We start from the raw sequence: 23,019 nt of genomic DNA on the forward strand, positions 1-23,019 counted from the left end.
AGAGATAAAGGTCTTTATAGGCATTCTTCTTTATATGAAAGTTCATAAATTCCATTGAATTGATCTATACGGGCAGAATGAGCTGAAACAAGACTCTATTCATTCCATTCAATTCTATATGACCCATATGCGTTTTGAACAGATTAAATGATATATCCATATATCTAACCTTCATGAGGCCCGCCGCCCGGAGGTCAAAAATAAGAATTGATGGTATAAGATAGAGTCATTAGCTACTAAGTTTCATATGGCATGCTGAAAATACTATACCCCTGACTCTAAGATTTCCATCGATGAAATCATGGTTAAATATTTTGGATGGAGTCAACATACATACAAGATGTCTAATAAACCAATTCCTTGAGGATATAGATATTTGGCCTAGCAGAACATGACTATTTATAGTCTTTTCCTGGTCTAGCTGTCAACAAAGTATAATGTCTATGTTTCAATTCTCTATGTTAACAAAACTGAATCTATGGTGGTGAATCTGGTGAAGCGGCTTTCTATGGTATCCACACCGAATACACCGAATACCATGCCGAATGCCACCCCTAATATCGACTCTAATATCACCCATAATATTGGCCCTAATATCAACCCGAATATCACCCCCCCGAATGCTACACCGAATGCCACATCTAATGAAATCTCTATCTCACAGCTGGTCACATCCTATTCAATTGAAATGGATAACTACTTTACATCAGTTCCTTTATTCAAAGAACTACGTCAACAGGGGTATGGAGCATGTGGAACCACTCATTCAAACCAGGTTCCAGCAGTACTAGATGAGCTTTGAGAGCATTCAAATTCCATACTCTGAAATACTCTGCATGTCATTGAAAAAGAGAATGTTCTCTGTCTTGCCTGGCAAGATAATAATATGGTATTGGCACTAACTACGATTCATTCATTGGACGCAGTTATTGAATGTACTTGTAAAGGCTCAGGGGAACTCTCAATCAATGTCAATATTGTTAGAAAAGTCTTTAAAGGTCAATCACAAAAGAAGCTGAAAATCCCATTGATTATAGATGATTATAATCATCATATGAATGGGGTACATCTATCAAATCAATACTGAGCAGCATATACTAGTCATAGAGTCATCTATCACACCTGGCTTTCTATTCTCTACTGACTTATTGATTCCGCAGCTATTAATGCATACCGGCTTCAATATCTATATATGAAGCAGCAGAGGATTTCAGTGAAGGATCTTTCTTCTCATATAAGCTTTCATGAGAAGCTTTACCAGGAACTCTTTGAATTCACATCTAGGATTCATGATAATCTATCAAGGGAATGATCAAATTCTAATCTAAATCATCAACGGATTTCTCTTCCAAAGCAGCGTGTTTGTGCCTGGTGTCAATATAAATGAAAGATTGGCCAGCAGAAATATAAAAAGATAGGGAGATCAAATTCTGACTGTTCAGAGTGTCAAAATACCCTTTTATGTTTGAAAACTCAATGTTGGGCGGAATTTCATAGTATATCCTAATATCTATTACGATCCTTAATTAGGGTTTATATATTACACTAATACCAATGAATACTCAAAAATACACTGATTATTCAATGAGATCTCGTATAATATACACTAATGAAACCACGCTAATTTTGCACAAACCTACGGACGAGGGGATAGTTGAAGCCTCATTCTTGGTGATGCTTTCATTTATGTTGTTGTCTGTGCTCTTGCTCACACATCTGGCCATTCTGGGACTGCATGTGCTGTTATCTGATGTGGGTTTCACCCTGCTGGCTCTCCATTCTCTGACTCCTGGTTGGACGGGTTTGGACGTCCAACTGGTTTGGGTCCCAGCGTGTTCGACTAATGTTTGTTTTTCTGGGATAAAATCACTCCCAGAATGAAGCCTTTCCGTTTTTTTATATATTTTGCTATTTTTATTTACTTTGTGGATCTTGCACCGCTTTGCGCCGCTCCGTTGCCTGGGGTGAAAATATATATATTTAGTTGGGTCTGGTTGGGTTGATGGCTTACCCCATCAAACATCGCACCTCAACTCATTGACTTTGACACTAAAATTTAACCCCTTCCCGGCGGAATTATCGCTTTTGATTTGGATATGTTGTATTTCATATCCACTACGGCCTACATGCAAAGTTTGAAGTCAATTGACTCCGTGGTTGATTAGACGTTCAACGTCTGAAACCAAATGGAATGTACGCCCAATCTGCCCTGCTCTGATTGGTCGGTTTTCTAAGGTTTTCTAACCCTAAATGGAATGGACGTCCATTCCACCCCCACCTGTTGGATAGATTGCCGCCAACACATGTAGCCATTGTGGATGAGCAGCTCATGTATTGGTTTGTTCAATTCTGTGGATAATATCAACTGCCTGAGATCATGCGTGATATGATCCCACCGTTGAATTATCTGCTTGATACTCTGTGTGGCTGTATACTTTAACTGATGAGTTGAACCCTTCAAATGCCGTTCAATTTCTGTTGGCCATACTGCATACTTGCATTGACGGCATATGATGATGGGGTATGATTCACACTGAATGAATAATTGATGTTCCATCTTAATGAAGTCAGTGTATTCTTGAGTTGATATATATATATATATATATATATTCTCTGAAAATGAAGTATAAACACACTTCACTCGACAATGTTAATTTGCTCTAAATTTAAGTTTTGTAATGCTTCGAAGCAATTGCAGATCAATACTTAAATGTATGATGTTAATTTCTGTCTGATTGTTATTTCGCTGATCTGTGACGGTTTTGATGATGGTAGTTGCCCTGGGGCGAAATATATATATTTAATATTGATAACTCTGCAAAACAACTTATCTACCTTAATGTTGTAATAATATGATTTTCTGATGAAATTATGTCTTGAAATTAAATATCATACTCTGTATATATAATATAACTGGCTACTGAAGTTTAAGGTCTGGTTGTGATGAGTTGTCTATGAAAATATAATATTATACATTTTATAACGGAGGTGAAAGGCTGATTTGTATTGAAATTTATAAAGATGACAGCTAGCTGCTGAAGTTGGAAATCTGGTCATAATGAATTGCATGAGAAAAATATATATCTTTAATCATTTATAGCTCTATGTTATCATCTATTTCTACTGTTACATATGATGGCTGCTGTTTTTGAGCTTTTCTGCTAACGCTCTTTTCCATGTTCCGTGCCCGCTTTCGCACCCCTGGGTTAAACCCCAGGAATTCATGCCACTCCCGGCTGACAGCCTGGTACCACACACGCCGTTCCTCAATGTGGCCTGGTGCCTCCTGCAGCCCAGGATCCATGGCCTGCCTGCTGGTCTACTGCCGCATCATCTGCCTCATATTCCCGCTTGAACCCTCCACAGGACAGGTGCATACGCGAGATGGCAATGGCGGCATGCCGCCAAGGGATTACATTGAGCTTGGTCTGGAGGTGTGTCTTTGCCTCGCGCTGAAGCACCACCCGCAGCCGGCTGCTGTCCCACGGTCCATGCCCCCGCGGCCAGAGAAATGGTGACCGCAGCCCCCCTGGCTATCATTGTCTCCATATGCAAGCCGCTGGACCGCCCGCGCGAAAGGTAGAATCAGCCAGAGGTAGTACACCACCAGCTCGGACTGGAGCACTCTCCGGAGGCGGTGGGCAACAGGGTTTCTGAGTGCGGTCAAACACCGGCTCCAGCTGGTCCTGCATCATCGCAGCCACTGCGGCCTCCCGGAGACCTGCCGTCGCGGCCGAGGGATGGTTGCGGTGCCGCTTAGCCAGGTGGGTGAGGACATTTGCAACAGCAACAGCAAATCCACATGGGCGGCAGATCCACAGGCGGTGGGACCTATTATAAATAAAGAGATCCATTCTCACAGTAAATCTCTCATCAAAGTTGGCTGTCTGTCAATATTTGAAAGAGTATATTTAAAAAAGGTCAGTCAGAGATCAGAAGAAAGAGCAAAACATAAGAGAGAGAAAGAAAAAAAAAAAGAGAGAGAGAGAGAGTGAGCAGCCAGCAATCATGCATGAATGCGTCAATATATAAATGCATTAATGTGGAGACGCGTGGATGTGCGAGCAGGCCAGGCCAATAAGGCCAATAAAAACTGACAAGATAAGAAGAGATGAGATATGAGAAGGGAAGAGGGAGCTCGACTGTGACCGGGCCCCACTGCGGGCACGCGGAGGCGGGAGCGGGAGCACGCACGGGCGGCCAATCAGGGACGGAGAAAATCGGACGGGGGCGCGTCGGACCACGCACTATGTATAACTTGGATAGTTTAACCCTAACCCTATAACCTTCAACGGGCATGTCCAGCGGATTTGACTTTTAAATGGTGTCATCCCACTGGTTTGGGTCCAACGGGTTAACGGGTTCGTTCAACGGGTTCGACCTCTGAACACCCCTCACTCTAACCCTGACTCTGACCACCTCATCCTCCCCCCCAGCCTCTACCCTCACTCTTTGTAACCCTAACCCTGGCCCATTATTGTATGGGATAATGCTCTTTAAAACTCCAATATTTTTGAACCCCCCCCTCTACCTTCTGATATAATCGTCCAGCGTGCTCGACTTCCAACAGGTTGATGGGTTCATCCAACGGGTTCGGGTCCAATGGGTGAATGGGCTCCTTGGACGGGTTTGACGTCCAACGGCTTTGGGTCCAGCGTGTTCGACTAATGTTTGTTTTTCTGTGCTTAAAATCACTCCAGAATGAAGCCTTTCATTTTTTTTATATATTTTGCTATTTTAATTTACTTTGTTGATCTTGCACCGCTTTGCGCCGCTCCGTTGCCTGGGGTGAAAATATAGATATTTAGTTGGGTCTGGTTGGGTTGATGGCTTACCCCATCAAACATCGCACCTCAACTCATTGACTTTGACACCACAATGTAACCCCTTCCCGGCGGAATTATCGCTTTTGATTTGGATATGTTGTATTTCATATCCACTACGGCCTACATGCAAAGTTTGAAGTCAATTGACTCCGTGGTTGATTAGACGTTCAACGTCTGAAACCAAATGGAATGTACGTCCAATCTGCCCTGCTCTGATTGGTCGGTTTTCTAACCCTGAATGGAATGGACGTCCATTCCACCCCCACCTGTTGGATAGAATGAAGCCTTTCCGTTTTTTTATATATTTTGCTATTTTTATTTACTTTGTTGATCTTGCACCGCTTTGCGCCGCTCCGTTGCCTGGGGTGAAAATATAGATATTTAGTTGGGTCTGGTTGGGTTGATGGCTTACCCCATCAAACATCGCACCTCAACTCATTGACTTTGACACTAAAATTTAACCCCTTCCCGGCGGAATTATCGCTTTTGATTTGGATATGTTGTATTTCATATCCACTACGGCCTACATGCAAAGTTTGAAGTCAATTGACTCCGTGGTTGATTGGACGTTCAACGTCTGAAACCAAATGGAATGTACGTCCAATCTGCCCTGCTCTGATTGGTCGGTTTTCTAACCCTGAATGGAATGGACGTCCATTCCACCCCCACCTGTTGGATAGACGCTAACCCCTAATCCAACGTGATATTCAACGGGCGTGCCCCAACCGGTATATACGATCCTCTCCATCATAACCCTAACCCTGAAAACCTGGGGGTTTCCGGTTCCGTTTCCGGTTCCGTTTCCGGTTCCGTTTCCGTTTCCGTGACGTATTTCCCGGACGCAAACCCCTATATCCAACGCGATCGATCATATTCTGTTTAACTCTAACCCTAACCCCTGGGGTTGTAACCCTGGGGTTTCCGTTTCTGCTTCCGTTTCCGCTTCCGTTTCCGTGACGTATTTCCCGTGACGCTGACCCCTATATCCAACGCGATATTCAACGGGCGTGCCCCAACCGGTATATATGATCCTCTCCATCATATTCTGTTTAACCATAACCCTAACGCTGGGGTTGTAAACCTGGGGTTTCCGTTTCCGGTTCCGCCTTCGCCTCCGCTTCCATGACGTATTTCCCGGACGCAAACCCCTAATCCAACGCGATATTCAACGGATGTGCCCACACCGGTATATACGATCCTCTCCATCATATTCTGTTTAACCCTAACCCTATTACCTTCAACCGGCATGTCCAGCGGGTTCGACTTTTAAATGCTTTCATCCCACTGGTTTGGGTTCAACGGGTTAACGCGTTCGTTCAACCGCTTCGACTTCCAATCGTTTCAACGTCCAATGCGTTAATGCGTTCGTCCAACCGCTTTGACTTCCAACTGCTTTGATGTTCAACGCCTTCAAACATCCAACGGGTTAATGCGTTCATCCAACCGCTTTGCGTCTAACGGGTTCGGGTCCAATGCGTTCAACTTCCAATGCGTTGCCCTGACCTTGACCTCCCTGAACACACCTCACTCTAACCCTGACTCTGACCACCTCATCCTCCCCCCCCCCCCAGCCTCTACTCTCACTCTTTGTAACCCTAACCCTGGCCCATTATTGTATGGGATAATGCTCTTTAAAACTCCAATATTTTTGAACCTGATCTAGCTATATTATATCTCTTTACCCTCTTTCTTTTTGCTCCTTTTCCTCTTGCTTCATCGATCTTTATATATGCATATATCTTTTATCTCTATGTGGTGCTCGTCAACATCTGCCTCTCACCTGTGATGTCATTTGACCTCTATGCCCCTGACTCGATCTTCCCCCCCTCTACCTTCTGATATAATCGTCCAGCGTGTTCGACGTCCAACGGGTTGATGGGTTCATCCAACGGGTTCGGGTCCAATGGGTTAATGCGCTCCTTGGACGGGTTCGACGTCCAACGGGTTTGGGTCCAGCGTGTTCGACTTCCTCATCCAACCGGTTCGACGTCCAACGGGTTGATGGGTTCATCCAACCGGTTCGGGTCCAATGGGTTAATGCGCTCCTTGGACGGGTTCGACATCCAACGGGTTTGGGTCCAGCGTGTTCCACTCCCAACGGGTTAATGCGCTCCTGGGACGGGTTTGACGTCCAACGGGTTGGGTCCAGCGTGTTCGACTTCCTCATCCAACCGGTTCGACGTCCAACGGGTTGATGGGTTCATCCAACGGGTTCGGGTCCAACGGGTTAATGCGCTCCTGGGACGGGTTTGACGTCCAACGGGTTTGGTCCAGCGTGTTCGACTTCCTCATCCAACGGGTTCGACGTCCAACGGGTTGGGTCCAGCGTGTTCGACTTCCTCGTCCAACGGGTTCGACGTCCAACGGGTTTGGGTCCAACGGGTTTGACTTTCAATGGGTTAACGGGTTTGCGTCTAATTTAACCGCCTATCCTGACCTCACTGCCCACCCCTGTCTCTAGCCTCACTCTTTGTCAACCCTAACCCTGACTCTGACCACCTCATCCTCCCCCCCAGCCTCTACCCTCACTCATTGTAACCCTGGACCCTGACCCATTATCATATGGGGATGATACTGTTTGAAACTGATCACCCCTAACTGATCTACTTTCTCTCGATGTTATATCCGTTTACCCTCTGTCTCTTGCTTCACCTGCCTTTATATATATATACGTCTTTCATCCCCCTGTGGTGCCTCTCACCCGTGATATCACTTGACCCCTGTACCCTCTGACTCGATCTTCCCCCTCTCTGCCTCCTGATATATCCCTCGCAGCCAACAAAACATCTCCATCAGCTGGTTGTGCTCGATGCCCTGCCCCTCAACCTTCTGTCTCAAAAATTCAATCACCGCCTCCTGATCATCTGCATTCACATTGAACTCCCTCAGCTGCTGTGACACCCATACATCATCATTGCCACTGTCGGGATCAAAAATCCCCTGTACGGACACTGCCTCTGTGTCTTCCAGCTGTTGCATATGGACTGCGGCATCCCGCATCGGAAGCACCCGGAATACTGTGTGTATTTGATCTTGCTCCGCACTGTCATCATCCATCTCTTTGCCTCCTGGCTCTCCTCGTGGGGACACTGGTACAGCTCCTGGTCAAACTCCCGCTTGCCACTTGCACATATCAAACACTGATCCTTCCACCTCTGCGCCTCTTCCACTAAAACCTCCTCATCCATCAATGCCCTCTGCCCTCGCTGCTGGTGTGTGATGATGAACCGGCCTTGATGGACATTCTGTTTGTGGAATGTCTGTCTGATTGTTGATGGGATGCCTCTGATGTCTTCACTGATTACCCTTCATTCTGATTGCCTGTGAACGTGTAATCCGCCTCCTTCATGGCGCTCACCACGGCCCACTCTCCCACCATCTGGCTTGCTTGGTTCCTGGCCAGCATGTCGGATGCATTGGCGTCCAGTCGCAGCGCCTTGTGCACCACCATGAACCGTGCCACCTTGATGATCCGTGACAACATTGGTGGGTAGCTCTCCGCGTCGCACCATCCATACTCCCCCCGTCCCAGCACCGCCAACGCGTCTACCAGCGCGCACTCATAATCCTCCACCTGAACCCGCTGGTCCAGCAGCTCAATTCAAAAATCCAAACATGCCATCTGGATCTTGGTTGATTTGAACTTATCTTCTTCTTCTGGCTGGGTATCTCTCTGTCCCTTCTCCTCCTCCTCTTCTTCTTCCTCAGTCATCTGCTCATCCATGGGGTCTGGGCTGATGGAGTGTCGCTGGTCGGCTCCCTCTGCGGTGGCTACCTGCCATAATACCCTCCATGTCTTGCGCTGCCGTGGTGTGAACCGGTACTGTGGGCTCGTCCATTCATGCTCGACCTGCGTTCGGGCGAAAAACATCAACATCTGCTGCCATGGCCTCACGTGCTCGGCGATGCTCTCCTCGTCCATGTATGCCTGCAACGGGGTGTGCCGGGTCTGGTGTCGCTCTGTGCGGATGGCCTCGATGCGGACGAAGTGGCCCAGCCGTGTGATGACTCGCTGGCTGGTACGGGCAACCTGCCCCATGGCCTCCCAGATGGCCCTCGCGGCCAGTTCATTTGGGCACGTGGTGTCATCGTCGGGCCGCTGCACGCAGTTGACCAGATCATTGGGTGCGATGTTGGTCAAGTACACCGGCCATCTGGTCCGCCGCAGCCATGGGTTGGCTTCATCGTGCTCCCCGGCCTGGATGACATTGCTGGTCTGCCGTTGCTGTTCCCGGTAAAACCGCTCCAGCTCATCAATGACATGGCTGGCTCTGTTCTGGTCTGGCGTGCCGGTGTGCTCAGTAGTCTCCTTAGTCTGGATCTGTATGTAGTGGGAGCCCTTGCGCGATGCAAATACCTGCTGGAACTGCACCTTCTGGCATGATCTGTCCACCTCATCCTGTGCTGCCGTACGCTTTTGTGGCGCTGTACGGCCACGGCTGGGATATGGCGACCAGCTGTGCTTGTTCTGCCAGTGCTTGCGCATGGTGTTCATGTTCCCTGCCACATACTGGCACTGGGGATCCCGCTGGCACCTGTAGCCATCTTGAATGGGTAGTTCCGGGATTGGTTCATTCAGTATTGTGGGCAGTGTTAACTGTGTAGTATCTCGAGCCACATTGTCCCACTGTTCAATGTTCTCCTTTATCTGCTGAACCACCGCATGCTTTAGCTGATGGGCCTTGCCTTTCAGATGCCGTTCAATCTCGGTTGGCCACACAGCGTGCTTGCACCGGCGGCATATGATAATGAGGTATGATTCACAGTGGATAAATAATTGATGTTCCATGTCGATGCTGGGTCTGTCTTGTGCATTGAATATATATATATTTCCTTCATTCAGTGTCTTTGTGTGAAACTTGACAGATCTGATCTGGTGTGAATGTTTGTTTTTCTGTGTTTAAAATCACTCCAGGATGAAGCCTTTCAGTTTTCTTATATGTTTTGCTATTTTTATTTACTTTGTTGATCCTGCACCGCTTTGCACCGCTCCGTTGCCTGGGTGAAAATATATATATTTAGTTGGGTCTGGTTGGGTTGGTGGCTTACCCCATCAAACATCGCACCTCAACTCATTGACTTTGACACCACAATGTAACCCCTTCCCGGCGGAATTATCGCTTTTGATTTGGATATGTTGTATTTCATATCCACTACGGCCTACATGCAAAGTTTGAAGTAATGGGGTGGCTGGCTGCCGCGGAAGGGAAGGGAAGAGGGAGCTCGACCGCGACCGGGCCACTGCGGGCACGCGGCGGCGGGAGCGGGAGCACGCACGGGCGGCCAATCAGGGCGGGAGAAGATCGGACGGGGGCGCGTCGGACGGCGCACTAGGGTATAGGCGGGTATTTATGAAATCATCGGCGGAAGATGGGTGTGTCGAATTTTGAGGAGAAAAAGTGTATGTAGGATTGACACCGTAGAGAACAGCAAAGGGGGTATGGCCTGTTGCTTGAGAAGTGGCTGTGTTGAGATTGAACTCTATCTCTGGCAAAAGGCTATTCCAAGAGACCATGGTCTGTCCGACAAGTAATGATCGTAAGGCTATTTCAACAGTTTGGTTGGTGCGTTCGGCTTGGCCGTTCGCGCTGGGGTGATAGGCAGCAGTAAGACAGAGATCGGTCTTAGCTCTTTGAAATAACTCCTTCCAAAAGGCCTTTAAAAAACGGCGATCGCGGTCGGTTATTAGCTGTCTGGGGAGACCCCAGAATCGCACAATCTCATTAAAGAATCGAGTGGCCCATTGTTTCGCAGAATCCCGTTTGCGTCCTGGGATTAGACGGACGTATTTGGAAAACTTGTCTGTGACAGTTAACAGCATGTTATATCCGTCCGATTCTGGTAGGTCTGTGATGAAATCCATTGATAGAGATGCAAATGGTTGATTGGGAGATTGTATCGGGTGGAGTTCTCCGAAGGGTTGGTGACATCGGGGGACAGTGGTTTGACAGACTGGGCATTGGTTTGTGTATTGTGCTATTATTCCTCTGAGATTCGGCGTGAATATTTGTTTGCGAAGGCGCTGGTATGTTCTTTCTGATCCACCGTGGCCTTCGTGATCATGGGCCTGTAATAGGATTCTTGTCTGAAGTTTCCGGGGTATGCAAAGTCGGGGGTTTTCATTGAGAATGTAGTAGAGGAGCTGTTGGTCGTTGTCCCATTGAAAACCATGATAGAGATTTGCATTTTCTATTCCCTGTTCAATGCGTTTCATGATATGTCTGTAGATTGCTCGGAAGTAGGGGTCAGTTTTTATTTCTTCCTGAATGTCATGTTTTAGATCCGGGTGCATGTGGAGGAGATTTATGGGAAAGGCGTGAGCTGTCGGCATGGTGGTCGGACTTCCTGCAGTGCAGGTAAGGAGGGCGGGGAGATGAGAGGCTTTGCTGGGGCGGTTAGGTAGACATTCGAATGTGGTCGGTGTCTCTGGCAGCTGATTAATTTTTTCAGATTCTATTGTGGATAATCGGGATAGGGAGTCGGCGTTCGCGTGAGACTTTCCGGCTCGATGTATGATTTTCATTCGCGAGGCAAAAGTGGATAGGAATAGAGACCATCGATTAAGGCGATTATTTAGACGCTTGTCAACCGAGATTGTTTGCAATGCTGTCCGTAAGGCGATATGATCGGTGACTATAATGAAGTGTCCATCGAAATATTGAGGGGCCTTTCTGAGAAGCCATACCAAGGCTGCTGTCTCCAATTCAGTTGAGCCGTAATTTTTCTCGCTGCCCTTTAACGCCCGGGAGAGAAAGAGAACAGGATGTTCCCTGCCATCATTATCCTTCTGATGAATTGCTGCTCCCATACCATCTTTGCTTCCATCTACGTAGGCGATGAATTCCTTGTAGAAATTGGGAAACTTGAGAATGGGGGAATCACATAACTCATTCTTGATTTTTTGCCAACATTGCTGCAATTCTTCTGTTGAGGCGATCTCCTTCTTAGCCCGTTTTTTTTTGGGATTTCCCTTGAAAGGTGCCTGGTGGAATCCTTGAGTCTTCCAGATCTGCAATGGCTCTACCTTGTGAGCGTAATGCGCGACAAACTCTCGGTAATACCCAAATAACCCTAATTGAGAGAGAAGTTTGAATTGGCACAGTTAAATTTAAAACTTTTATTGAATACAAAAACTGGAAATGAATTCTTGATTGAATATTTGAAAGAATCAAATATTGCTACAAGATTTTAATTGAATAGTTTGATCTGATAATGAATTCAATTTTTATTTTTATTTTTTTCTTTTGTTTCTATGTATTTGCTTTAATTTTTGTTCTTGTTTTTATTTTTATTTTGTTACTTTTGCTTTGAAATTTATTTCACTTTGATTACTTTTGATTTTGACTTGTTTTGAAAAATTTGATTTGTGAATGCTTTCTTTTCTTTTAATAGCTGCTGTTTTTTATACTCTTTATTTCATTTGTTTTAAATTGAATATATTGATCTGTTATCATTCTTTTGACATTTATTCTTAAATTAAATAGTTTGAATAGTTATTTGATTCTGGGCTGGAATTCTACTGTGGCATATATTAAATTGACTTTGTATATTAGCTTATTCTTCAGTTGAAAAATCCTGTAGTATTTCAGGTAGATGTCATAGTCACTGACTGCATACATCTATAATGGAAGAATAATGATAATAATAATCATCACTGATTCACACTTCACTTCTCTCATAAAGACTTTTCTTGATATTATAAATGCTTTCAGCATGTGGATGTGAGACTCGTCTATGTCTGTAAATATAACAAAAGCTCAGAGCATTTGATGCTGTGTCAACATTTACAAAAACATTTTCCTCATTGATTTATAAAACCAGCAATAAAATCATATAATCGAGTGACAGCTGTTGTCTATCTAAAATCTCTGGCTCTCACAGACTTTATAGAACTGCTGAAATAGAAGCAGTTTTACACATGATACTGCAGAGAATAATGCAGCTACAGATGATTAATGTGAGTAACAGAAATGGCACAATTAATACATTTAATGCAATTGATTCAATCAATACAATTGATTCAATCAGTACAATCAATTTAGCCAGTGCAATCAGTTCAATCAGTACAATCAATTCAATCAGTATGATTGATACAGTTTATTCAATCAACACAATCAGTACAATTGATTCAATTGATTGTCAATTTTTTTTTTCTTGCATATATATACTTTGCTCTGATCTCTTCTTCTGCTTTCATTTTTATCAGCTTCAATATTTTTTCTCTTTTTCTCTTTTTTAACATATCTCTTCTATATCTTGCTCTTTCCTTTTCATTTATCTTCATTAATACCTTTACTTTTCTCTTTTCATTTGTTTAAATCAGCATTTTTTTTTTTTTTTTTTCTGACAATATGCTGCTCTGAATCTGTGTCAAATCATATAACTGTACAGCATCACAGACAGTACTGCTCTCTTATCATTTTTTTATTTACTTTATCTATGCTCTTTTTTCTTCTTCACTGTGTCTATTCTTTCTTTTTCTTACTTTGAAGCATAAACTGCTTCTTGATAAACTAAGAGGATATTCCCTCTCTTTTTTCTGTAAAGCCTTCCAGACACAGCAGCGGTGGTCCTTCTCAGAGAATCACACTATAGCTTTACCATGAATGATCATACATCGGGTCAGAAGTGGATGCATAGCTTGATAAAAGCTGAGTCTTTTCAAGAGTTGCTATCTGAATCCTGTTTCTCCCCCTCTGTGTATATAGAAATTTCTTCAGCATACCACATCCCCATGCTCTTCGGGAGGCTTCTGAAGCACGGGCGCTGCCCGTGCTTCTCTGGGACGCTAAATCTACACATACACATACACATACATTAACATACTTTTGATTTTATTTTCTTTAATTTAACAGTTTGAATGGTTGTTTGATTCTGAACTGAAATCCTGATATTATATGTTTCAAATTGCTTTTGTATATTAGATTATTCTTGATTTGAAAAATCCTGAAGTATTTCAGATAGATGTCATAGTCATTGACTGCATACATCTATAATTGAAGAATAATAATAATAATAAGTACATTCATTATGCTTTTAAAGATGTTATTTTAATACATATATATATACATAATTAGTTATAATAATTATCGAATTCATCACCTTATATATTATTACCCAGCTAAGCAACAGCAACACAATAGATTGAGTGGTACATATCTGAGGTCGCCGTAGAAATGCATGTACTGTAATCTGTACAACGAGCGATAGATCTGTCTAGCGTTCTAATGCTAAAATCCAATTCTGCCCAGCAACATACATGTATATTTTTGACAACGAAGTTCACCTTCATGCTCTTTCATTCCACTTCTTGAATATCATTCTTCTCACTTCCACTAGTTCCTTGAACCTCCTCTCTTTCTTTATTATTTGTTCTCTCATCAAGCATGAGTCGTGCCACTTCCATCCATTCAACATCTAATCATCTCAATGCAACCTCCGCTGAAGTCTCCGGATACCCCACCACCTACTCCTCCGCCGCCGCCGAACTCACCAATCTTAAGATAAGACTGCGCGGTGCTCTCCGTCAGTTCCCTGACTTCCCCTCTGAGGGAATTTTATTTGAAGACATTCTTCCTATTTTTGCAGAACCCTCTCTCCACGAAGCGTTAATACGATGTTTGGAACTACTCATTGTTGAGACTTATGGGGATGCTCAGAAACCGGATGTTGTTGTTGGTTTGGAAGCCAGGGGGTTCTTATTTGGACCATCCCTTGCGCTGAGATTGGGTGCTGCATTTGTGCCAGTGAGGAAGAAGGGGAAGCTACCTGGGCCTGTTGAAACAGAGACATATCAAAAGGAGTATGGTCAAGACTCTTTTCAGATGCAAGCAGACGCTATTAAAGCTGGTCAAAAGGTACTCGTGGTGGATGACATTATCGCAACAGGTGTGTATCCTTTTTCATTCTAGCTATATTTTTATGTTTCTTGTGTGTTATACTGGTGTTAATTCGTATACATCCACACAGGTGGATCCGCAAGCGCAGCTGGGGCTCTTGTTCAAAAGCTCGGAGGCACACTACTCGGTTTCATTTTCCTTCTTGAACTCGATTTCCTCAAAGGGCGTGAAAATCTTCCTGCTCCTGCATACACTGTTCTTTCAACACAATAATCGCTTTCATTATTATAGAATAAAAAGTTTTGCTCCATTCAGCCATTTTAACAAAGACCGTTTTCAAACCCAAGAACAGCACCACAATTTGAAACGAGAGTTTCCCACAAAGCAGTCAAATGAAATTCATTCATATTTGTTATTTTTTTATTTTTTTTAATTTTTTATTTATTTATTTTTTTTTTTTTTTTTTTCAATTAAAAAACTCTAATAAAGAGACAAAAAAATATTCTATAATTTTACTAACTCATTACACAGAGTGCGAACAACGACCGCCTCCCGGCACCTCACATCAGAGACTGCGCAAAAGAAATTGTATAGTGTATGATTATAAAAGCTGCAGAATCTTGAGTAGGTATTTTTGGTTTAAAAAACAAATATTTTTTCAATTATAGGTCGGAGATGTTTATGATTATGATATGCAATACTGCTGCTTTCAGACCTTTGTCACTACAGTCCGCAGCAGTAATGTTAACCTATTCCCAGGGTAATCGACACACGGGTCAGGTTTCACAGAAGAAAATTACCTCGACACCAAATATTGACTTTACTCCGCTCCAAACCCCTCCCAATCCGATTCCTCATCAAATTGAGCATCATTACCATTTCCTTCTGTCTCTTTCCCACCGCCGGTCGGGCATATCGTGGTATCCACAACATTCCTATTTCCCTCGAAGCTACCGTCCCGAACAAATCCAGCCACAAAGAACCCTCCTGTACACTCCTTATCGTTTGGCCAACATCGCAAACATCCTTCCCTTTCCGTCTCAGTCAAATCCCAGATCTCCCCTCCTCCATCTCCAGACTCCCCATGCGTTATGCCCCGGTATTTCCACTTTCGTAGTCCTTCAACCTGTTCATTTCTTGAAACGATCCGCCATCCACGCCGCTGCGCTACCGGTGACTTCAGGACGCGTGCAATGACGACTTCATTCTCCTGCACATGAATAGAGCAGGTGCTATACGTGACTCGTGTAGCGTTGGGAAACTTAAACGCATGCTCAACAATTCGGGTTTGGAGGTTAGACAACTTGGTGAGGCGGCCAGGATCGATATCAGTTGTATTTTGAGGTTCGGAGGCTGCAGGTCTCCCAAGTGTTGGAAGTGGAGTGGGAGCATGACGTTTCCGTTTCATACCACGGTCATGAGGGTCTTGCAAACTTGGCAAAGCTAGGCAAGGCATGTCGTCCCTTCCAACTATCCCCGTCCCAGAACAACTGGGATCCAGAAGTATACCCGTCACATCTTGGAAACGCTTGTCATCCGGGGAGAGGGCAAGGAAATCCTGACCAGGCAAGACAGAAACCATCGTTTCCGCACCAGCGATAGCCACCATCCGTTGTAAAATTCGTGACCGGTTTGGCGAGACGTCGCATGAAAATATGGTGAATTTATCTTGAGTTGAGTGTATCCTGTCACCAAAATGACTTTTTGAACTTGAACATAGTAGTGAGGCAAGATGGGTTGTCTTGTTACCAGGAGCCGCACAGGCATCCAGCAAATCCCCCTTCCATTTTGCCGCGTCAGAGCCCAGGAGCAAATACGCTGGAAAGCACGACGCCTTGTCCTGCAGTATTATCATACCTTTCTTGTAAGCTGCTGATGACGCTAGCTGTGCATCTTGTGACACAGCTACAAGGTCTGGGATGTGAGGGTCTTGATAGAGAGAGTCTGGAGTAGTGGCTACTAACTCCGATAACGAGTGGACCAATTTGTAAGCCGAAAATGTTGTCTTCAACTGCTCATCAAGCGATGTAATCACATTATTTATCCTGGCCCATCTAGGAGGGCCAAATATTGAATCTTCCCGTCCGGAAGCATTTTTCTGCCTCTTGACGAGAGCTTCGAGTTCCTCGATGGAGGCGCATTGTCGATGCACTCGGGACTTGACGAACTCCGCTTTGATGCGAGATTTATGTCTTTCGATTGCCAAACGCAAAGGGTGGTTTGAAGGAGCCACAATGCCTTTTTTCGTTAACAGGAAGTCGTGGACTAGGAGAATCGAGAGCAGTGGGGTGAGCTATGGAACCCAGTGATAGAAATTAGTTTCAACTGTGCACGTTATTCATTTACCGTAAGTAATTTGCAACGGACTGACCTTTGGTTCAACCGGAAGAAAGTTGGCATTCTCAACGACCTCTTTGAGAAGGATATCCCATTTTGCAGTCTCAGTTATCAAAGCGTAGACTTGCCTTGCAGGTGATCTGAGTTTTGACTTGTAGACCCGGGATTTGAACGAGCCACCGCTGCCGGAGTCTCTATATAGAACTGATGCCGCATCTAAGTATAATGACATTGCAGCCGACGTGTATACTTGTGAAAACCTCCCACATCAATCGTGTTTCAAATCCCAAATGCTTGCTGTAGAAGGATAACGTTGTTGTCTATTATTATCCAGCTAAGTGAGAGGATTTAGATTGGGTGGCACGTGCCTGGCTAAACAATACCCGTAATGCCTAACCCTCTTATTGCAGTGTGGTTATAGAAGCCACCTGCCACTCAGCAGAATCTCCCTCCCAACTCAAGCACTTTAAAATTACAATAATAATTAAATACAAGATCTGAACACTGATTTCTCTTTTAGAAAAAAAATTTGTATAACAAAGAATTATAAAAATAGAAAATATATAAGCAAAATTCATCAATCTACTATATATATCTCTCTTCTCTATAAGCTATCATTGCTAGCTATCATCAATATATGTCATTGAGAGATATCATTCATTCAAGCAGATGAATAGATAAATAGATCAATAAACAGTCAGATAATCATCTAATAAATCAATATTATCAGATATATAAATAACTAGACAATGATATTTATTTTTATAACAATTAATTGAATGTTGAGCAGTTATATTGATTGAAAGATAAAGAGATAAATAACTAGCTATTTAACTAGCACTTTCAATTCTATCAGTAATTGACTGAATATTATAGATAAATAGACAGCTATCATTCTTTTTCATCAATAATTAATTCAATATCAAACAAATAAGAATAAAAGCTATCAATCAATTATAAATCAATATTTAATTCTTTAAAAATTTTATATAATTTTTTGAAATTTCATTTTACTCCGTCTAATAAATTATCTGATTTGCGGAGCGAGCGTAGCGAGTGAAGCAATATATATAGGCTTTTCGTGCCAGAAAATTTCCTCTTTCGGTCATCCGGATTAGGAAAGCATTCTCGCGGACTGATTGGCTGAATCCCTGCGCTCTGATTGGTCAATGAGAAGTTACGCTCACGTGATGACACGTGACCGCCCGCGTTGCTGCAACGGCCCGTATAGAAAGGGGCTGAGCAAGATAAACAAGCCATTACAGCTTCATTCATTCTATTCTATTTCAAGGCTCTTTTTACTGCATCTGTATAAATAGCCAATCTGAGCTTTTTTATTGCTGCTTGCTAAATCTAATCATGATTTACAGCTTTTAAAAAAGAGTCTGCAGACAATTCATAAAGGTTTCTTTCATCTTACATTGAAATCTATATACAACTTTCCTCAGTTTATACAGTTAAATGATTGAATGCAAATGTCTTTGTTTTATGAATGCTGCTCTGAATTCATACAGTTTTTTCAATATATTATATTAATAACTTTACTATGACATTGAAATTTCTATATCATATTAAAAAAGCTCTTTTTTACAATTTTGTATTTCAACTCTTCTCAGTGCATCAATATCTGATCTGTTTAAAATCTTTTTCAGCTTTTCAATTGTTTACACTTTTATCTTATTCAATACATCTGCTGTTTACAATTTGTAATGAAGAGCAAGATCTACTTCATTTACTGCAATTCTTTCTTTTTAAAAAAATTTATATTTAAACATTCTTCAATCATTATAATTACAATCTGCAACTCTTATTGTGATTGTATTGCTGGTTTTAAAACTTTAAAACACTCAAGCAGTGCTGCTCAGCTTCTTTCAGAATCTTTTCACACTGTCTCTAAAATATTTATAAAACAGCTACAAACATTAGTAATTTCAATATTTCTGACTTTAAAATTATTTGAAATTTCAAATGACAGTGGCTTTATTGAATCTTCTTCTTTATAAAAAAGTGATTCTGCAAGTAGAAAATTAGAGTTTCATTTCTCATCATTTCTACAACAATATTCAGTAGTTTTATCTTAATATTTACAATCAATCAAATCTTCTCTGAGCTGTCAATAAGCTTTTTTTTAACCACTGAAACCATCGGACTTTTATTATTATAAAGTACATACATCAGACCCTTCTTCACTTGCAACAGTTTATAAAAAACAGAGTATAATTCAGCAAAGTCATTGAGTAGCTCAGCATTATGATGAGGTTTCATCTGTTATACTCACATTATCATTCTTATACAGAGTTCAAAAATAGTTACAGAATGTCAATGAAACAGCTGAATGCTTTTCATTCATTACAATCTCATCTCTACTGCTCAGTGATGATTTCATCTTTCAAATATCATTACAGATTCAATTGTATCACTCAATTAATTCTTTCAATTCCTCATTCATTCCACTCAGTTTTCAATGACATACACCTTTCAATTATTCAGAGAGTCTAATAAATGATTCATCAATTAATATTAATGTCACACCCTTGGTTGTGCCAAGGCCCCGTGACGGCTCCACACGGCCCATCGTTTCCCCTCGGATAATCCCATCTATCCCATGACATCACGCAGGTGTCCGAACCGGTTTCCAACCACCCTATGACATCATTCGGATGCAATAGAAGAGGATCCGATTGATGAGATATGAGAATCCTGTTTCTATACGGGGTCAGTGGATTCCTTCTGGCAGATCAATGCAGCGCCACTGCGGAGTTGCTTCGGCTACCCTCGCTTATAGAGTGAGGGGAGGATGGCTGCCCGTTGTCTATATAGAATAGCTAGATGCTGGCTCTCTATTCCAGGAGCCAGCGATTCGTCTTTTATCTTTTGACAATAAGATACCAGAGTTACCACTGTCCTCATACAATATTCTTAGTGTGCCGAGTACCTCTGGTAGTTCAGTATTTGTATAGTATTCTACGAGTTCGCGGTTCAAGCGAGATAATCAAGCCCACCCATAAGGCTTCCCATTATATACCATCCTCCTCTGTGCCGCTGCCGAGTAGCAACCGCCTCGGCGCCGTCACATTACACATACTCAGACCTCTCTTTAGTGTTTAACAGCTCTACTCTTTTTAAAAACTCAGTGTTGACATCAACTGACTGACAATATATTCAAAACTTTTATAAAGCTTTAAAAGATAAGGTTATGAAAACCTGCAGTCACTGTCAATATTAATAATTTAATATGAAATTGAAAAACAACATCTGCATTCATTGTATTATAGTTGATAAAAATCAATAAATAAATGAATTGTTTTTCTTTTCTGCAGATAACAATCTGAACTCTGATTAAATTCTCAATCTTCCTTTTATAAATCAAGTTGAGGAAATGCTTATTGCTCAAGTTCATGTGTTTGTGGAAATTCATCAGATTCACAGCCAGCAATACAAGTATAAAAGTCATATTGTCAACTTTTTTCAAGATACTGACTGTGTTTACAATAGTCTTTCATTGCTGTTTAAAGATTTTGATATCATTGTTTTGCAGCTTTCAAATATATCTGCTAATTCTCATTTCTTTCATCAATTCTGTCATAATTTCACTGTCTGAAAGGCTGTTGTTAAACAATGGCTAGCTTTTCTTTAAGTTAACCATCCTGGTTATGCTAACAGCAATATTAATCAGGAGGCTTTAGAGGCATTATCAGTCAATAGAAATGTTACAAATCAGTTAATAATTGAATATATTGAAAATGCTCAGCTGAATAAAGAGATTAACTTTGATGATATAAATAATTTCTCTGAGTGTGCAGCCGTGTCTGATCTTCTTATCTGCAATGAAGAAGTGGAGCAGCTTCATCAAAAATTTGAACAGATACAAAACTCTGAATCAGATCTGCAGCTGCAATCATAGCTGCAACAGCCACAAATTTTGCAACATGAGCTAACAATGCCATCTTTCTGCAACATGTAGAGCTTCATATCATAGATGTGAGGTTGGAGGTGATGTTTATGAGTGTTATTTACAGCTGCCTTTCTAATTGGGACTAGCTCCGCAATAATTTAGCACACTGCAGCTCGTGTGCTACAATGTATTTTATTTAATTATATTTAAAAGTTTCTATATTAATTCTATAATATTATTAGTAATTTACTCTAAGAAACGATGTCATGGCGAGTGAACGGCTGAAAGAAGCCAGTTTTGACGCCATTTTCGGCCGTTTACTTGCCAACCCATGCCGCCACGCACCTCCTCACCAACATCCACGCGTCGAATCACAGCCAATCTTCCGAACGCGGACCTCCGCCGGCGTTTTCTCTCACCTTCACCCGCACTTCCTGAGCAGGAGGGCCACCTTCTTTTTTCGACACCCTTTTTGGTGCCGGGGGCTCAAAATGGATCCTTTCTCCCCTGCCATCCATCTCTCTTCCCTCCAGGGGACGGAGATGGGCTTTCTTACTTCTGATCGCGCTCCATCACTTGGAGCGGCCGTGGGAGCGTCACGTGAATTTTAATGGGCTTCCCTTCAACTTGGGCATCTTTATCAGAGGGGTCATCTTTCTCGCACGTAACCAACGCTCGGGGAGAGAGCTGCGATGAAAAAATCCGATTACGATATAGGAAAATCAAGAACTGTAGAAGAGTTGTCAGCGACAGAAGACCCAGCGGTACATAGATATAGATCCTTGGGAAAATAGAATCAGATGGCAGATGGCGCCAAGTAGCATAGACAGAGACCGCTGCGAGGCTCTGATGGGCCCGGAGAAATATCTCATACGCAAGTCGGCGAAAGAACGGGAGGGAAAACAATGAAAGGAGTATCAACGACGCTGCACCCTGTGAACTATCAGCCAACGATTCCCAATAGTGGGTAACACCTCCGTACAATAAAGCCAAAGAGATTGCTGTGATTGCGAAAAGAGAGTTCGGCCCGTTGAACCGGGGTATGGAGGATGATGTGGAGAGTTAAGAGTACGCCCGCGGTCCACCCTGCAGCGCGATGAATCCGCCGGCAAATCTTTAAAGAAATACCAAGGCCATCTGCGAGGAAGCTCAAATGGGTGGCGATAAAGGTAACCCCCATATTGACAAGCGATAGTGCTCCAGCTCGTCGGGCCGCCTCGCTTGCTGATGGAACCCGAAACGCGATGAAGAAAATGGTGACGACTCCATACACGATATATAGAAGAACATTGGCACGTGTCCACGGGCCAAAAAGCCGGTGACGTTTAATAAGATATGGATAGGCGAGATGCTTCGAAATCAGCATAGAAATGGTGTTGAGCCGGCTCTTAAGGGAACATATTACGCGGATTAGAGTGAGAGTTACAAGAATACCGCCTGCGACGATAGAATATATAGTGACGGTATCCATGGCCTCAAGCCGGTCAATGGTAATGAAAGCAGTAAGGGGAGAGGAAATTGGGGGAGGGGGAGGGGGGGGGAGAGGAGTGAGGGAGACGGAAGAAAACTAGATGGGATTGGGATGGGAGGTGTGTTTTAAACATAGGAAATCGACTCGAGACGCCAGGAGCATCAGCTTCCTGATGACTCAATTTCGGACTTCATTCTACCACGGAAAAAAACCATGGCCTCGACAAACATCAACTAAAAAGAAACATGGACGGAGAGAGACCGTCTTCAGATATAGTATGGCACTGACAATGTAAAATCAAAAACGAGTAGATTATTCCTTTCACTTGTATGATAAAAATGTAGGAAGAAAAGAAAGTCAAAAATCCAAAAAGCCAAAAAAAAATTCAAGTTCAAAGGTACCTGAAACCAACTTCACGTGGCATCATTCTGCATATATCCTGTTCTCTACCTCACATGATCTATGAGCTGGAGCCTTAAAACCATTGGAGGCATGTACCACCTATGGAAATTTTGTGCGGAGCCTAAAATATTGGAAAAGTTTTCAAGGTTCCGAAAAGTTCGGATCGCAAATCGTGGCCCGAGCGTGCCAAAGCAGAAACATCCACATGACGTTCGACAGAAGTACACTTTTGAAAACCACCCTCGATGA

General features: G+C 42.9%; 8 protein-coding genes across 8 annotated transcripts; 3 read left to right on the plus strand and 5 right to left on the minus strand.

Moving 5' to 3' along the window:
• Nucleotides 1-1,003: 1,003 nt before the first annotated feature.
• HCAG_02107 (predicted protein) lies at nt 1,004-1,724 on the minus strand (the record flags this gene model as incomplete). The annotated part of the gene is made up of 5 exons (XM_001541886.1): nt 1,004-1,069; nt 1,175-1,186; nt 1,259-1,280; nt 1,456-1,510; nt 1,637-1,724. 5 exons carry the CDS (start codon nt 1,722-1,724, stop codon nt 1,004-1,006), a joined length of 243 nt encoding a protein of 80 aa, XP_001541936.1.
• Nucleotides 1,725-7,535: 5,811 nt separating this feature from the next.
• On the minus strand, nt 7,536-7,883 carry HCAG_02108 (predicted protein; the record flags this gene model as incomplete). Its single annotated transcript, XM_001541887.1, has 1 exon — nt 7,536-7,883. The coding sequence occupies one exon, from the start codon at nt 7,881-7,883 to the stop codon at nt 7,536-7,538; it is 348 nt and encodes a 115-aa protein (XP_001541937.1).
• Nucleotides 7,884-8,427: 544 nt separating this feature from the next.
• Nucleotides 8,428-9,615, minus strand: HCAG_02109 (predicted protein; the record flags this gene model as incomplete). The annotated part of the gene is made up of 1 exon (XM_001541888.1): nt 8,428-9,615. One exon carries the CDS (start codon nt 9,613-9,615, stop codon nt 8,428-8,430), a length of 1,188 nt encoding a protein of 395 aa, XP_001541938.1.
• Nucleotides 9,616-10,007: 392 nt separating this feature from the next.
• Nucleotides 10,008-10,160, plus strand: HCAG_02110 (predicted protein; the record flags this gene model as incomplete). Its single annotated transcript, XM_001541889.1, has 1 exon — nt 10,008-10,160. The coding sequence occupies one exon, from the start codon at nt 10,008-10,010 to the stop codon at nt 10,158-10,160; it is 153 nt and encodes a 50-aa protein (XP_001541939.1).
• Nucleotides 10,161-10,703: 543 nt separating this feature from the next.
• On the plus strand, nt 10,704-11,320 carry HCAG_02111 (predicted protein; the record flags this gene model as incomplete). Its single annotated transcript, XM_001541890.1, has 4 exons — nt 10,704-10,788; nt 10,903-10,925; nt 11,107-11,182; nt 11,277-11,320. The coding sequence occupies 4 exons, from the start codon at nt 10,704-10,706 to the stop codon at nt 11,318-11,320; spliced, it is 228 nt and encodes a 75-aa protein (XP_001541940.1).
• A 2,892-nt stretch (nt 11,321-14,212) lies between these two features.
• On the plus strand, nt 14,213-14,938 carry HCAG_02112 (adenine phosphoribosyltransferase 1; the record flags this gene model as incomplete). Its single annotated transcript, XM_001541891.1, has 2 exons — nt 14,213-14,714; nt 14,796-14,938. 2 exons carry the CDS (start codon nt 14,213-14,215, stop codon nt 14,936-14,938), a joined length of 645 nt encoding a protein of 214 aa, XP_001541941.1.
• Nucleotides 14,939-15,485: 547 nt separating this feature from the next.
• HCAG_02113 (conserved hypothetical protein) lies at nt 15,486-17,234 on the minus strand (the record flags this gene model as incomplete). Its single annotated transcript, XM_001541892.1, has 2 exons — nt 15,486-16,958; nt 17,037-17,234. The coding sequence occupies 2 exons, from the start codon at nt 17,232-17,234 to the stop codon at nt 15,486-15,488; spliced, it is 1,671 nt and encodes a 556-aa protein (XP_001541942.1).
• A 3,436-nt stretch (nt 17,235-20,670) lies between these two features.
• Nucleotides 20,671-22,368, minus strand: HCAG_02114 (predicted protein; the record flags this gene model as incomplete). The annotated part of the gene is made up of 4 exons (XM_001541893.1): nt 20,671-20,682; nt 20,942-21,029; nt 21,454-21,626; nt 21,880-22,368. 4 exons carry the CDS (start codon nt 22,366-22,368, stop codon nt 20,671-20,673), a joined length of 762 nt encoding a protein of 253 aa, XP_001541943.1.
• Between the last annotated feature and the right edge of the window lie 651 nt (nt 22,369-23,019).

Source organism: Histoplasma capsulatum, genomic scaffold (genome assembly GCF_000149585.1).
Source record: "Histoplasma capsulatum NAm1 scaffold_2 genomic scaffold, whole genome shotgun sequence".
Classification (NCBI taxonomy): domain Eukaryota; kingdom Fungi; phylum Ascomycota; class Eurotiomycetes; order Onygenales; family Ajellomycetaceae; genus Histoplasma; species Histoplasma mississippiense.